The following is a 15030-nucleotide window of genomic DNA, read 5'->3' on the forward strand; positions in this document are numbered from 1 at the left end:
TTGTGCTCAGCAAATGAGCCCATGTTACGAGGAGGACGGCGTAGAATTAATATCTGCATAGATCCTTAATCATGATAAAAAACAAATGAATAAACCCTTTTTCTTTTGCTTTTATTGCATTGCTGGGCCAACTGGATATATGCGGATGAAAAGTGAAAGCGAAACTGGCATTCGACACATTCATAAAAATGGGCGAACAAAGAGATGGGATACAAAAATACAATGGAGGAAGGGAGTGGGAGTAAGAACCAATAAAAAAAAATAAAAAAGAGAGAAGCCAGTGGATGCCTGCTCGTCAGATAATAAGGATGCCGAGAATTAAAGGTAACGTCAGTCGCTCTCCGTCTATTTCTTGATAGCCTTATAGCACGATGCGTACATGTTGACACGATCGATTGAAACACCGCTACCGGGGACTCGGACACCAACAGCTTCGACTTCAAATCCGTATTTTTCAAATAAGGCGTTGTACCAGGGTTTGCGACCAGCACTCCTCCAGAGAACTATGCCTCCCTTGCGCACCGCCCTGGCCACCTCCTTGACCTCGTCCTCTGCATCCTTGGGATCGAACCAGTCCATGTGGTCCATTAACACTGCCTTGGTCAACTCTCCATCTGCAAGCGACTTTAGCACCTGAATGATCGACTTCGTGTGCAGCAACATCGCGTCCGTTGCCTTCTGCTCCTTGAGCGTTTGGAACCCTGTCTCTGTCAAGTACGATGGACAAGAATCACAAGTGTACTTGCGGTTGACCACCAGGTTGTAAAAGTATTGATCGTCTCTAAAAAGGGATCGGGTCATGATCGAGTCCAGAGTATCGTAGATGTACTGGACAGCGTCGCCCTCGTCCAGAATCAGCTTCATTTGGTTGATTGGCACTCCGAGCGCGTTCCACAAGAAAGCGGGGTGGGAGAGGACCCACTCAACCAGCCAAACTGGCAATATCGAGGGCTTAATTACGTTTTCCCAAAGCTGCTCCTGGACGCGAATATCATCCGTGGTCGAGACCTCCTCCACAGTCTTTGACAGACCCTTGATCCTCACCAGCCACTTGAACAGTCGCAGCGCCAATCCAGAGTACCCGGTCTCATAAAAGCAATCGTCGAACGTGCTCCTGTTCTTGTACCAAAACTGCAATGCTGCTGAGGAGAGCGAGGGAGAGAGCTGATCAACCAGGATACGACGGAAGTCCGCATGATGGCCCACACCAAACATTTGCCAAAACTCAGAGTGAGGGAGGTTCTGAATAGCAGCCAACTTGAGCTCGAGAAGGTGGTTCTGACAAGGGTTCATGTCAACGCAGTGGATTCGGCTAGGCTGCCCGTGCAGTGCATACTCGAGCGCGTTGTCTCCAGCGGAGGTGATCACAAACATGACATCGTCTTTCTGCAGATTCAGAACCTCGAGATCGATGCGGGGATCTTCCCATGTAAAAGCGTAGATGTAGGATCGGAATTGCGTGTGGCAGGGCAACGTAGGGTTGTATGGGAGCCGCCACGGGCTCAGCTTTGGTCCAAATCGGAGCTCGGTTTGCTTCTCAATCAGGGCCCTGGTGGAAATGGCCGAAGCGACCAAAGTGCTGGATGAGCCAACACTGCTGGGACTATCGGGGACGGAACCCTGGCTCGAACTGGAGTCTGTCGACATGGAGCGGGGACGAATATCGTTCGTCTGGAGCTGGTGAAGGATAGGCTCATCAATCTCCTCATCGGACGAAAGTGACAAGGGGGAAATGCTCTTGGAAAGGATGGAGCGGTTCTTCTTGGTCCCGGAAGATTTCTTCTGGCCAACCCAGATGTAATAGGGGATCTGAACAAGGAATGGCAGGATAAAGTGGTTGCGGCCATTGACGGCCTTTTTGACATTGAAACGGTACTCGAGATAGTCGCGGCGAGAGGCATGGAGGTGAACATGGTCGAAAGCAAACCAGATCTGCCAAAAGTTGCGCGTCCACCAGTTGCACTGATAGCCCTGGATGCCGTAGTTGCTAGCCTTGGTAGTGTTGGTCGAGGTGTAAAAGTCGGCGACACCAAGAATACCAGCCTTGCGCTCAAGTAATGAGTGAACATGGTCAATGACGGCATGGTAATTATCCATCATCGAGAGCGAGTACGACATTGTGATCATGTCAATCTTGCCCTTGGGGTTAGCTATGCCAGGGAAGTCGGATCCAAGAGCATCTTCGCACAGGACAATAACGTTAGTCCATCCGAACTTTTGAAAGCGCTCGCGGGCAATCCGGCACAACGAAGGGCAGAGATCCACAAGGTAGACGCGCTCAAACTTGCTAATGGGGAAATAGTTGTTCATCTGCTCAATATTCCATCCTGGTGATAAGAGATAACAAAGAAAGAACGGAGAGAAGGACATAGATATAAGTATAAGACGAAATGATATCTGAGGAGGATGGCGTGTAGAGATGGACGGATACATGGCGCTTACCGGTTCCACCACCTAAATCAATCCAGATGGGAGCCTTGTTGGATCTGGAATCCTTCAGCTGCTCCTTCAGCTGGGCAGCAATAAGCGCAAGCATGCTGCTGCGTCCACGGAGCAAACCGCCTCGAGTATCGTCGTAGACTATTCAAGCGTGAGGAGAAATCATGAGCAACCCATATTTGTATATACAGGTTTCTTTTAAACCAACATTCTGCTCCAAGGTTATGTGCGCAATGCAGAGACAGTATCAACGGAACGGTGAATGGTGTGTCGAGGGCATTCGGCGGCAAAAATCTCGTCTCCATATCATTCTCCTCTTCGCTATTAGACCAAACACGACCTTTCCGTGCCCCGGCCACCTTGTCCTCCTTGATCTATCAACTCCGTATCTATTGGGGCACAGCTCAACCAACCAAGCGTAAACCCTATCACGCATACTCCTATTCGCTTTTTCTCTTGTCCATGAAGATAATAAGTTTGGGGAACTTTCCCTCGACCTCCTCGACTTTTGAAGGCTATTGAACAATATTCAAAAGTCGCTACTCCTTGATGACGCATCTTCACATTCCTCTCTCTCTCTCTTCCTTCTCCCCCCCCTCCCTCCCTCTCTCCTCCTCCTCCTCTCTTCGCTCATTACAATCGCGACACTGGATCGAAGTAATGTTATTCTCTTTTGTTCCGCCCTTATTCAAAGCGTCGTCCTCTCATTGAAGAGCCCAGAAACAGGGAGATGTCCTTCTGGTGTAGTCCGCAGGAAAAGAAAGGAAATAAAGAAAAAATCAAATGTCAACCATTGCTGCTGCACTTACTCTCCGCCTGCTCCTTGTAAAATGCTTCCAAACGACCCTGCTGTGAGGAGCTGTCGCCGGCCTTGCCCAAGGGCTTAAGAAAGCATGAGTAGATGAACTTGAGGGGAGCCTTAATCTGGTCAAAGGACGCGATCAAGAGCAACACAAAGGCCGAGGCTGCGCTCAGGAACGCTAATTGGGATGTCATCATCATATCCTGAGCCTTCTTGAAGTTCTCGGTCGTGTTGAGGAGGTAAAGGGCGACGGAGGTCGAGGTGACCATCAGGGCGATCGTCAAGCCAGAGGCCGGCAATTTTGTAGGCTGATGCATCCTTTTGGAGAGTTACTTTGTTGAGGAACGTGAAATAGATTTTGCGCTATGAATAATCGAAAAGCATAAACAAAGGAATGTTAGTGGCACAACACGAGATATTAGGATTGGTCGCTCTCTATCAAGACGGGAGAAAGTGGCCTTGATGGAGACGTGGAAACACCTCGGATTGCCATTGACAAAGAGACTTACCAAAGGGCTCAAGGGCTGGCACACTGCAGAAGAATCGAGAATAAAGATTAGGCTTAAGAGAAAAATAAAGAATCGACGCGAACAGGGACGAACGAATGAAGGTGAGGGAGAGTAGTACTTGGAAATGCGAAGGAAGACGAAGAGTGAGGAAGAGAAACAGGGGAAATTGAAGATGATCTGGGTAGAAATACGAAACAAAGAACAGGACGAATACGTGAAAAATGGAGGACGCGGGAAAGAAGAATGCGTATAGACAACAGACGTACGAAAGGGAGGAGGGGTTCCGCCCAGTTTTCCACGCCCCTTTTATATCATGCTGCCCAAACCCAAATCTTAGAGCGCGTTTTTTTTTCTACCATTCTACTATTCACGCTGCTGTTGTCCTGATCTGTTGGGATTTTCCTTCTTGCGTGAACCAAGGGGAAGATCCAACACTCCTCCCACTTTATCCTATTCACTATCCGCCCTGTTCCTTTGCAGTCTCTCCTATACTCTTTTCACCCTCGCCTCCTTTTGCGGCGGCCTCCTGCCTCAGTCAGACTATGAATATACCAGCACGCTGGTAGCAGATAATGACTTACATCGAACCGGGACGGAATCGCGCATTTTCTCGTAGCATCTCCTAAAGAACTGTCCAAGGGGCGCCTCGGCTATCACGGTAGCGAATCGATGGGTCTGTTGGGGTGGCCCGATTGACACGCTATACACCCTCTGCCGCGAAATTGTCACTAGTTAACGAAAAAGCGTGATGGTTGCCCATATGACAAAGCAAAAGGTTTATGTTTCTCTCCGCGATTGAACGGATGTCAGAGTAACAAGCAGACCCGCTTGTGATCCAACCCAATCCCTATCTCCTGTCTCATCGCCCTTTTGACTGAAATAAGCGCCCCACGAGTAACAAAACAAGGAAAGTAGACGGTGTGTACACACTTTTGTTTTAAATGGCTGTCTGTCGCCTTTTCCTGATGTCCTGCCACAAATAAGAGCGATGAACATCCGCTGCCGTCGCGAGTATTGACTGGATGATGAACATTGGTCTAGCGTGTACAAGGACTATGGATGCTTGCCTCCTCCATTTGAACATAATATTGTACACGCTAAGCCGAAATGAGTTTCGTCAGAATCGAAGCGCGTGGTCGCTAAACAGATCAGAATTGGGCAAAACGTTCGAGATAAGGTGCAGAAAAAAAAGGTTGCTGACTTTATGTTGTCAGACCATAATCTTTGCAGTTTAACCTGTATCTGTATGCGTAAAGAGAGAGGAAGAGATCGAGAGGAAGAGACCGAGAGTGAGAATGTGAGCGAGGAACATGACAGAATAGAGGGAACGAGCGAGAAGGGAACGTGCAGAGGCGTGTGTACGCTGATTGCTGCAATTACTGAAAAGAAAAGAAGGTACACAACAGATACACAGATGGACCATAGGAAACATATCGGTTGAAGGCATCCACCAGCGGGATATTTGTAGAAGGAATGCGTGCAAAACCCGCTCTCATTGGCTCGAGCCATCGCGAGTAATTTGTCCCACGTTCCTGCGTAGGTGGACAAGGCGTGGGCCTTGGGGCTGGATAAAAGACGCGTTTAGTCATGTGCATATTTTTTTTTAGCGTCTGTGTTCAGTCCCACAAAGAGCAATCGTCCTCTTAACAGGCCAAGACTCGCAGATATTCTACTCTTCGCACTTTGCCCCAACTTGTTTCTATTTCTGCTGCATCCCGGGACAAGGCAAGGTCTATTAAAAAAAACGTGGTCCTTCTCCGCTCATTTTAATGGCTTAATTGAATTTTTAATTTTAAGGTCGCAGTTCTCGTCGAAACGCGCTAAATCCTCGCACGTTTTCCGGCTCTGGATATCTCTTGAACAGAGTTTTAGTAGGCGTTGCCTACATGGAGTAAACGGACAACAGGTAGCCAGAGTGGTTGTGCTGCAGTCGTAAGGCATCGGTCCGTCGCGAATATAGCCGTGATATAGTATACCTCCGAATTGAGAATATCCACTAAAAGTCCTCTGGTCGCGTCGTTCTTCTCATGCAAAGCAGGGCCGAAACAGTACAGTGCCCTACTATAAAATATTCAGTCCGGAGTGAAATCTCAGTCAGGGACGTAATCAGTACTTCACTGAACCCCCGTCTATTGCAATCACACCACTGACTCTTTATTCATGGAGTAGGTAAGTCGCCTTATGGACTCTGGCGAGAGATTATCCCATTCCTCCGGAAGAACAGCTTTCATCTCGTCTTTGGCGGTGGGCTACCTTGGACGTTTGTTCAGACGTTTCTTGATCATCGAACACACGTTTTCAATTGGACTCAGATCTGGAGAATTCGGAGGCCAAAGCATCGTCTTGATGTCATTGGCTTCCCGCCATCAGTTTGAGCGCTTAGTTGTGTGAACAGGAGCGATGTCTTCCATGAGAATGGAATCGTTAATTTCCTGCACGAGTCTTTTGAGCTCCTGCTCGCAGATCGTATCAATGAAGCCCTGGCCCTTGTTGTTGTCGCCATCAATGACCACAAGCTTGGATTTGTGGTTGCCGGCAATGGCAGCTCACACCACTATCTTAGATCTACCGCACGAGTCGAGGCTTGATGTTTTCAGGAAGATATTGGAGTTTTCGCAACCCAAAATTTTCATCATTTTCATCGGAGGACCGGGTTGAAACCTTAATTGTCCCCGCAAAATCCCTGATGAACTTTATGTCAATTTAAACATTTAAACGCAATACAAGGGATGTTTGTTGGACCTCATTGCAAGCTCCTCATTAGCCTCCTCAGCCTCATTCAGGAAACAAACAAAAGACGAGCACAACAACCACGAGAACCACGAAAGCCTTTTTGAAGAGAAAGACAACCTGGGTATACAAGGCGAGCGAGGACTATTGCTAGGGCTTCACGTCGATCTGCGTTGTCCCTATCCTTTGTTGTGATTATTGGCGGAAGCAAGAGGAGTTTCGACATTTCCTGGATCTGTCGCAAAGTAAACCTAAATAGCTTGCGACAATCCCTGTGGTTAACAGTTGTTCAAAATCTAGTCGACTGAGATGCTGCAGTCGCGGTGCATTAAGATAAGGTCTGATAGGGCCGTCGTTTTCCTCTATGTTAACGCCTTCATTGTAACTCCTCAAAGTGGAGGAAATAAAGGTCAACGACAGAGGTAGCCAGTCGCGCGATTTCGGCAGTCAACATTGTGAATGGGGAAAGGAAAGGAGCTCTGATGAAGCATGTTGTACACAGGAACCCTTTCAATGGAGATGAGTTTATTTTTGAGGGCGAAACTATTTTGCTGTTTTCCAGTAACATCAGGAAGGAAATAGAGTTTCGTTTGCGAAAACTCTCTATTGTCTTGGCTACTGACATTAAGCGTTTTATTGCTACAAATAGTCTCGCCTTTAAAAAAAAGAAAAAAAAAAAGTATTGTCTAAAAAAAAACTTCCATCCTTCTCTTTCAAGGAACAAGAAGGTTGAAGGATTGACAAAAAAAAAAAAAAAAAAAAAAAAAAAAGAAAAAGAAAAAGACTCTTCACCACTCCACTTCCGGGGAGCAAAGAGTAGCAATGAAGGGCCATTACCAAAAAAAAAAAAAAAAAAAAAAAAAAAATCCCACTTTACTGTGGTGGGCTAGCCATTCAACAGCTACGCATTAACGGCGCTGCTGTTGCTGGGACCTTTGCTGTTGCTGAAACTGTTGCTGGTGATGCATCTGCTGCTGTTGATAGTGGTGATGCGTCGCCTGCTGGTTTTGCTGCTGCTGCTGCTGTTGCTGCTGTTGCTGCTGCTGCTGGATACGTTTCTGTTGTTCCTCATGATCGTTTTCGTCGAGGGCAGAAGGCGCTACGTAGAGGCGCTTGTCAATGACTGGAGGAATGGCCTGAATCTCTGTTCCCAGCTCCTGCTCGATCTTGTACAGGTTGAAGCGATCTTCATATGTGATTAAGTTAATAGCTAGACCCAAGTGACCGAAACGACCACTGCGACCGATACGATGGAGATAGGTTTCGGCGTTCTTGGGGAAATCGAAGTTGATGACGACATTCACTGCCTGGATATCGATACCACGGGTCAAGAGATCCGAGCAGACTAAGTTGCGACAAACACCGTTCCTGAAATCGTGGAACACCCGGTTACGGTGCGACTGCAGCATCTTTGCGTGAGAATAGAAGCAAGAATATCCGAGTTCGGTGATCTTTTTGGCCAACAGCTCGACTCGGTTGGTAGAGTTACAAAAAATAATGGATTGATTGATTTGGAGCTATGTATCAATTCGCATACAGGGTTGAGATAAGTGAAGGATGTTAATGAAAAAAATGTACATGATAAATGGCCATTGTTTTTAAGAAAGAGCGTTTGAGTGAATAGCAAAACATATACCTTAGAAAACAGAGTGTTGAGGCAGTGAACTTTCTGACGCTCCTCGACAAATGCATAGTACTGGGTCACACCGCGCAGCGTGAGCTCGTCCATCAGGTTGATCTCGTAGGGCTTAACCATATGTTTATCCTGTTATTAAAGAATATAATCGCATTGTTAATAAAGGCGCGTAAGGCTACAAACAGATCATTGCAATGCAAGAAGAAAAACATTCTGGAGCAGTTTCACTACCTTGAACGTCTTAACAATCATAGGAAAGGTGGCACTGTACAGCATGATTTGGTGTTCCTTGGGAAAGTACGTGAGCAATTGCTCGACAATGGGCGTGAACTCGGGACTGAGCAGCTTATCGGCCTCATCCATGACAAAGGTTGTGCACTCGCTAAAGTTGGCGACTCCCTTGCCTGCAAGATCCAAGATACGACCAGGGGTTCCAACGACAATGTGAACGACTTCTCCAAGACGCATAATATCGTCCTTGAGGGTCGTGCCTCCTGTGGTGACCATGACCTGAACACCCATATGCTTGCCGAGGGTCTTGCAGACCTGGGCTGTCTGGAGGGCCAATTCACGGGTGGGAACCAAGAGCAAGGCCTGGATCTTGTTCTTCTTGAGGTTGATTTTTTCGAGCGAGGGAATAACAAAGGCGGCGGTCTTTCCTGTTCCATTCTTGGCTCTAGCGAGGATGTCTCGTCCGGCGAGGGCAATTGGTATAGACTCTTCTTGGATAGGCGATGGACGCTCAAATCCGGCCTCGAAGATGCCCATCAACAGTTCACGTTTCAAAAAGTAGTCCTCGAACTCGTTTCCCTTGGTTGCAGTGACGTCCTATGGCATTCATTGGAATGGAGGATACCGCAACATAAAGTGAATATGTGGATCACGAGACGATGCCAACGAGACCCATTAGCATACCACTCGTCCAGGAATTATCCTTACCTCTGTCTGGGGCCGGTCGTCTTTTGTTGGAAGGCTGAGCTGCTGCTTCCAACTGTCGTTCTCGTGCCTATAGAAAGCGGGAGGTAGCACATAAAAAAAAGACCATGAATCAGCGAACTGTCTTCTGAGCAGAACACGGGCCTTGGGTCTTCCTTGCACACAGCATCACCTACGCCATGTGATGTTGTTGGTTTGCGGCCATAATAGTGGGGTTGGTAAGAGATGAAGACAAAAAGGAGAGATTGGATCTGTGGGTTGCGATATGACTGTGATGAACAAGGGTCGAGTGATGTACAGTATAGATCAGTTAACAAGTGGGAAAAAAGGAAACGAGACGATGTCGATTCAAGTCGCGTGAGAACAGTTGGAGGTTGAAGTGAGAGTAGGATTGGATGAATAGTTTTGTTGGTTTTTGTGTTTTTGGCAGGATCGAGTGGATAAAGGTGTTGATGGTGGTCGAGTGTAATCAAGGGCTGATCCGATCCTGTTCAAGAGAGGCGTGCTGGTTTGGTTTCTTCCCCCTTCTGCTTCTTCGTCTTCTTTGTGAGGGTGATGCAGAAGTAGTAGTGGTAGTAGCAAGAGTAGCAGTCGTGTTTGAAAGGGAGAGAGCAGATCAGATCAAATCAAATCAAATCGGAAAAGAGAAAAGAGAGAGAGAGAGAGAAAGAGAGTGATGGATAAATGTGGACAAAAGAAAAGAAGAGAAAGTAATGGAGGAGGAAGGAGGGAGAGGGAGAAGGAGAAGAAGGGGATTTTTTTTCTCTCCTCGTTCCTCTCTCTCGCAGTCAATTGCTCCTCGTCACTTCGAGTCTGCATACCCTTAAGTAAGAAGACAGACCATCCCCGCGTCTGAGTTCCAGGGGAGAGGGAGGAGCGAGGTGAAAAGAGTGTGGGGTAAAGAATGTTTTTTACTTCTCCATGAGTAATGCTAGTTGTATCCATGCACATATACAACAACTGAACAGTCAACTCGAGCGGAACATGACCCTCTGCAATCCAGCATGTGAACACATGGTCCATGCTTTCCGAGGCATAGCTTCTCGAGAGCACCGCACTGCATATGTATTATATGGCTCAAGTATCAAGCCAATGAGATATCGCCACCAAAAAAAAAAAAAAAAAAAGGACCAACCTCGCCATGATCGTCATTCCTCCTTATTCTCCATCCACTCATGCAAACATCTTCTGAATGCGGTTCAAGATCTTCTCCCTTTCCCAAGTAGCCTTTTTGGCCTATTCTACCTTCCTCTCCACCTCGGTCTTCGCTCCTGCTGCAGCTTCCGGCCTGTTGGTTGGATTCGTATACAATGATCTCTTAGCTCACCCACAATATCACGTCCAGTACCTGGATGAATTCGTACCCATATCGGCCATCGGTGTGGAAAGGCTCAAGAAAGGCAACACACATCGACATCAGGTACAAATCGACATCCGCGCATAGTAGCGCCCATGCATCGCTACTCGTTTGTTACCAAGCCTAAGACAGTTTTTTCAAACTTCTCACCTTCAACACATAGCCCGCGTTACAGGCGACTCCGCAGATTGAAATGATGAATAAGGATACACGGGAAAATCAACGACATATGCAGCTGAGCGGTAATATCGACTCCCAGGACCAAGATGGGTATTCTACTACACCGAAGGGAAGCAAAGCGTTAGATATGTCATCAAGTATTGTCATGACCGATGCCAATGGCAAACGATGGGCGTGCAGCATCCCAGCAGTCCAGATCCAGGAGGAAGACCCTGTTGCCGAAAAGACAGCTCAGGAGACTGAGGAGGAAGAACGGCGAAGCGTCAAACGAGGACTGGAATTGCTGGAACACTTGACTGGACGTTGTCTAAAAACGGTACGGTACGGGTATTTACTGCATGGTTAATGATACCAGCATGCATGTGGTATCAACTAACGTAATTGCGGCGCTTTGCGGCGCAATAATGCGATAATAGAACACCGGCTACTGGACTTACGAGTACTGTCACAAGAAACGAATTCGACAGTTCCATGCACTCGATAATATCAAATGGGAGCCAGCGAGCGAGGACACTACTAATGTTTTGGGGGTTTATGAACCCACTTCGGCCGAGTTACAAAGTAGTCAGAATCTCGATGGATCGATCCAACAGCGTCCCTCTTCCTCAGGCCCAGGACGAAGTGCAACTACGACGGAGCTAGGCGTGAGCAACGAACGTAAATATCTAGTTCAGCACTGGGATTATGGCGATGTCTGTGATCTCACGGGAGCTTTACGAAAGGTGGAGGTCCAGGTAATCCTCATTATTTATTGCGATGATGCGTCAATGAAAGCTGTTGACGTGTATCAGGAGATACTAAAACACCTTTGTCTGGCGATTTGATAGTTTCAGTGCGCCAATGTGGATGACAGTATTCAGCTCGTCACGGAGCCCTCGACTTGCAGTTACATTATGGTCATCTACTCCTCCTCTCTGTGCAAGGACGTCGCCTTCGAGCTCATTCCAGCACCGGAAGCTAACAAGATTGAATGCAGACGCATCGTGTCCGACGAAGAATACCAACAGCACAGAGCTGCAGGCCCTGGAGCCATTGAAGGCGGGCTGGGATCGATTACCTCCCAGGATTCGACCGGTCAGATCAAATTCGGTCAACAAGCACCACAGGAGGAGAGTAAGCCATCACTCGACAATCTTTTCGCCGCTGGATCAGGAATGCCAGCGGATCTCAGAGATGTAGCAGCGCTGATCGAGGAGCTAGAAAAGACGACAAAGCAGAAGCAACTGGACGAGATTCTTGCGGAGTTTGATACGTTCTACAGAAAGTTGAAGCCGCACATGTCTGAAGGTCAGAAGGATGTGCTTCAAAAAATAGAGGACTTTGTGGACGGCAAGGTTAACCAACAGGAGCTGCTTGCATACGATCAGAATGGACAACCCATAGAGTTGGATGCGTTTTTAGAGACTTTCTTTGGTACAACTGACAGTTCTGGCGAATCAAATGGGAAGAAAGCTGCTGAGGGAGAGTCGGGGACCAAGGCTCAGGACAGCAAAGCTCATGATAAGGAGCAACGGAACCAGAACATTTTCAATGCGATCTTGGATGCATTGACTGAGAACGAAAACAAGGCTGCGCAGGATGTTACAAAAAAGGAAAGAAGGGGCAAGGACGCCCAGACAAAGGCGGAGAGCAATGACGTCCTAGCCAACGTTGATCTAAAGTCCCTTCTGGACATGCTTGAAGCCGCCAAGAAGGCCGGAGCAAATTCTGGCGGTGCTGATGGAAAGGCGACAACTTATCAAAGCCGCGAGAAGGAGAAGAGGGAAAAGGACGACGATGAAAAGTGAGTGCCCTGGGTATTCAGAGCATTCCTCCTTTGACTAAGATGCTTGAAATAAATTAGCAACAGTACCGATATTTACGAGTCCCTTAGTCATTTCATGGTTGTATCCCGCGTGGTAGCCTACTGATTGATTTTCTTATATGATGTACAGTACATGTAATTCTTGAATACATGAACAGACGGCGTACTTTGCTGGGTTCTAGACCTGCAAACAGACGGGCTGAATCGTACCTGGCATGGGCTTAGCACGGACTGGTCTCCAGACGATGCATCTGATGAAATACTAGAAACAGTATAATAGTGATAGCAGCCTAATCTTTGCCTACGAAGCGTTCATGAAATCAGTGCAGTAGTGTGGTACGAGACAGTGGATGCACTGCTAACTCTATTCCGAGGGTCTAGATCGCATGCTTCCATTTACGCGCCGCGTGCTATCCATGGTGTAACCGAGCGCCAACATATGCCCATTCCGCAAGGGTACAGGGAAGATTCACAAGAAGAGAATATAAATAGCCTCCAGCAACTTAAGTTTCCTTTCTTTTCCTTTTATCTATTCAGCACGCCCAACCTCCCCACCATCCACAGTTTTCTCCACCCTCGTCCAAACAACACTCCAATCATGCTATTCAACCTCTTCTCGATCGCTGCCGTTGCGATGTTGGCATCTTCGGTTCCCTCGGTCATGGCCAAACCCACTGGATGCAAATCCGCCCATATTGAGAACCTCGTCGTCTTTGGCGACTCGTACTCGGACACTGGCAATGTGTACCAGTTGTCCAACAAGACTTGGCCTTTGCCCTTTTACGACCATGGACGCTTCTCCAATGGACGCGTGTGGTCCGAGCACGTCAGTACCACCTTCAATGGATTATTATGTGTACATGACTAAATCTGTAGAACCCAACTGCGAGCTTGATAGCTTGAAATTAATAATCTTGTCGTATCTTTGTATCACTGTTACAGGTTGCCAAGGCCAAGCACTACAAGCTAAGCAACTACGCCTATGGTGCCGCCACTAGCGATTCGACGCTCGTTCAGGGATACTCCGGTCCATCCGCTACAATCCCCGTCCCCGGATTCATCCAGCAGATCGAATTATACGCTCCCAAATCCACTCGCGAGGATGCTGCAAGGACCCTGTTTGTTGTCAACTTTCAAGGAAACGACTTTTTCTTCAACCCCTCGCTTGACCCCGCAGCTGTGCTTGCCAAGCTGCACGAGGGAATCAAGCGTCTCGTCGCACTAGGCGCCCGAAACGTTCTCGTGGTTGAGAACATCGACCTGGGTGCCCTTCCTTATTTCAATACCAATGCAACCAACGCTGCAGCGTTCACAGCCATTGCCAGGCAGGAACAGGAAGATTACAAAGGCCTTAAGAAGCAGCTCACGCAGGAATATGGTCGCTCTCTTGACTCTCATCCCTTTTACACCTGCAGCAACAACAGCGTGAAGGTCAATGTCGGGTACTTGAATTTAGGCGAGCTCTACAAGCGCCTTTACAAATCTGATCAGTTGAAGCGACTGGGCATCACGGATGTGGTCCAGGGGTGTGTGAGCAACGACTACAAGACTGAGTGCAAGAATGCCGGCAAATACTTCTACTGGGATGCGTTCCACCCCACAGCCAAGATCCACAAAGAGATTGCCGAGGCAGTCCTTCATCTACTGTAGAGAGAAACCCTGGACTGTGCACGCATAGACTACGCAGGAAACCACTCCGACCTGAGCAAAGTATAATTCTTGATATGAGATGTTCAAACAGAACGCCAGCGTATTTCTTCTATGTACTGCCTCAAATTTCGCAGACGTCTCCATTCGCATCCCGAACAGAGTCTACACTGCCACTTTTACTGATTTTCAATCGGCTGTTTCGTGTTGCCCCATTGATTTCTGACCCCAAAAGTTGGCCTTTTTACCTCCGTTGCGGCCGCAGCCTTCCTCACCATTGAACACAAAAGTCAATACCATAGTTGTTTGATAGCTATACCCCTGGCATAATTTCATGCGCTGAGATGAGTCAACATCATAAATAATCCTTGAAGACTGAGCAATTGAAGGCATCATTGTCATATCGATGAAAAGAGAGATGTACTCTTTGTGCATTAATTTCTTGGTCCACGCAGCAAATCGAACCCCTTCCAAGTGAATAGTGAGCGAAAGGGAGCGAGAAGAGCCATGGCTGAATGAAAGATCAATATAGGAAAATCAACCAACGTGCGCGGGGGGTATTATGTTTTATAAAACAACACAGGTACTATGCATGAGTACAAATGCCTTAATAAACCATCGAAGGATGTTGAAAAACATCGCCAGGGCCCGTCTGTCACGGATCGGCTGAGTGCTACGAACGAATTAAGCTGACCGGGGCCGCGTGGGGAGGTCGTGTTGCCTCTAATCGCCATTCTTGGATTCGAGATTCCATCTCTTGCTATTTTTATCGAAAAGCGGTATTATATAGTGGAATATAGTCGGTGACTATGACCAATCCCATCCATGGCTGCAGGAGTAAGGAGATGAGAGCGAGGGTGGCTGCTTTTCGCTTTGGCTGTTGGTCTAGCACCTCCGCGTCCTTTTGCGAACAGGGCTCCGATTCTTAGGCCCTTGTCTGCTCCGCGGCCAATTTTTTTACGCTTGGAATGCCCTGTCGCCCAGATGGAA

At 47.7% G+C, this 15030-nt stretch overlaps 5 protein-coding genes across 5 annotated transcripts; 2 read left to right on the forward strand and 3 right to left on the reverse strand.

Moving 5' to 3' along the window:
• Positions 1-96: 96 nt before the first annotated feature.
• BC939DRAFT_469608 (uncharacterized protein) lies at positions 97-3003 on the reverse strand. Its single transcript, XM_051558032.1, has 2 exons — positions 2443-3003; positions 97-2327 (listed from the first exon to the last, which is right to left on the reverse strand). The coding sequence occupies exons 1-2, from the start codon at positions 2534-2536 to the stop codon at positions 346-348; spliced, it is 2076 nt and encodes a 691-aa protein (XP_051406355.1). The 5' UTR covers positions 2537-3003; the 3' UTR covers positions 97-345.
• Positions 3004-3051: 48 nt separating this feature from the next.
• On the reverse strand, positions 3052-3998 carry BC939DRAFT_469609 (uncharacterized protein). Its single transcript, XM_051558033.1, has 2 exons — positions 3751-3998; positions 3052-3604 (listed from the first exon to the last, which is right to left on the reverse strand). Exon 2 carries the CDS (start codon positions 3556-3558, stop codon positions 3226-3228), a length of 333 nt encoding a protein of 110 aa, XP_051406356.1. The 5' UTR covers positions 3559-3604; positions 3751-3998; the 3' UTR covers positions 3052-3225.
• Positions 3999-7340: 3342 nt separating this feature from the next.
• Positions 7341-9352, reverse strand: BC939DRAFT_54019 (ATP-dependent RNA helicase DHH1). Its single transcript, XM_051561734.1, has 5 exons — positions 9229-9352; positions 9056-9122; positions 8348-8944; positions 8117-8245; positions 7341-7997 (listed from the first exon to the last, which is right to left on the reverse strand). Exons 1-5 carry the CDS (start codon positions 9255-9257, stop codon positions 7389-7391), a joined length of 1431 nt encoding a protein of 476 aa, XP_051406357.1. The 5' UTR covers positions 9258-9352; the 3' UTR covers positions 7341-7388.
• A 645-nt stretch (positions 9353-9997) lies between these two features.
• Positions 9998-12445, forward strand: BC939DRAFT_533687 (uncharacterized protein). The gene is made up of 4 exons (XM_051561708.1): positions 9998-10472; positions 10573-10905; positions 11006-11323; positions 11417-12445. The coding sequence occupies exons 1-4, from the start codon at positions 10245-10247 to the stop codon at positions 12374-12376; spliced, it is 1839 nt and encodes a 612-aa protein (XP_051406358.1). The 5' UTR covers positions 9998-10244; the 3' UTR covers positions 12377-12445.
• A 546-nt stretch (positions 12446-12991) lies between these two features.
• On the forward strand, positions 12992-14043 carry BC939DRAFT_482162 (GDSL lipase/esterase; the record flags this gene model as incomplete). The annotated part of the gene is made up of 2 exons (XM_051559095.1): positions 12992-13219; positions 13336-14043. The coding sequence occupies 2 exons, from the start codon at positions 12992-12994 to the stop codon at positions 14041-14043; spliced, it is 936 nt and encodes a 311-aa protein (XP_051406359.1).
• Positions 14044-15030: the final 987 nt, after the last annotated feature.

The sequence above is a fragment of the Gamsiella multidivaricata genome, assembly GCF_025024155.1.
Source record: "Gamsiella multidivaricata strain RSA 2152 chromosome Unknown BC939scaffold_132, whole genome shotgun sequence".
Lineage (NCBI taxonomy): Eukaryota > Fungi > Mortierellomycota > Mortierellomycetes > Mortierellales > Mortierellaceae > Gamsiella > Gamsiella multidivaricata.

Excerpts from the sequence above, each read along its gene's own strand:
- BC939DRAFT_469608 (XM_051558032.1), bottom strand. The coding sequence starts at position 2,536 with ATGCTTGCGCTTATTGCTGCCCAGCTGAAGGAGCAGCTGAAGGATTCC. Across the intron at positions 2,328-2,442 it reads TGATTTAGGTGGTGGAACCG|GATGGAATATTGAGCAGATG; the intron begins GTAAGCGCCATG and ends TCTTATCACCAG.
- BC939DRAFT_469609 (XM_051558033.1), bottom strand. The coding sequence starts at position 3,558 with ATGCATCAGCCTACAAAATTGCCGGCCTCTGGCTTGACGATCGCCCTG.
- BC939DRAFT_54019 (XM_051561734.1), bottom strand. The coding sequence starts at position 9,257 with ATGGCCGCAAACCAACAACATCACATGGC. Across the intron at positions 9,123-9,228 it reads AACCAACAACATCACATGGC|GCACGAGAACGACAGTTGGA; the intron begins GTAGGTGATGCT and ends CGCTTTCTATAG. Across the intron at positions 8,246-8,347 it reads TGATTGTTAAGACGTTCAAG|GATAAACATATGGTTAAGCC; the intron begins GTAGTGAAACTG and ends CTTTAATAACAG.
- BC939DRAFT_533687 (XM_051561708.1), top strand. The coding sequence starts at position 10,245 with ATGCGGTTCAAGATCTTCTCCCTTTCCCAAGTAGCCTTTTTGGCCTAT. Across the intron at positions 10,473-10,572 it reads GCAACACACATCGACATCAG|CCCGCGTTACAGGCGACTCC; the intron begins GTACAAATCGAC and ends TTCAACACATAG. Across the intron at positions 11,324-11,416 it reads TACGAAAGGTGGAGGTCCAG|TTTCAGTGCGCCAATGTGGA; the intron begins GTAATCCTCATT and ends GCGATTTGATAG.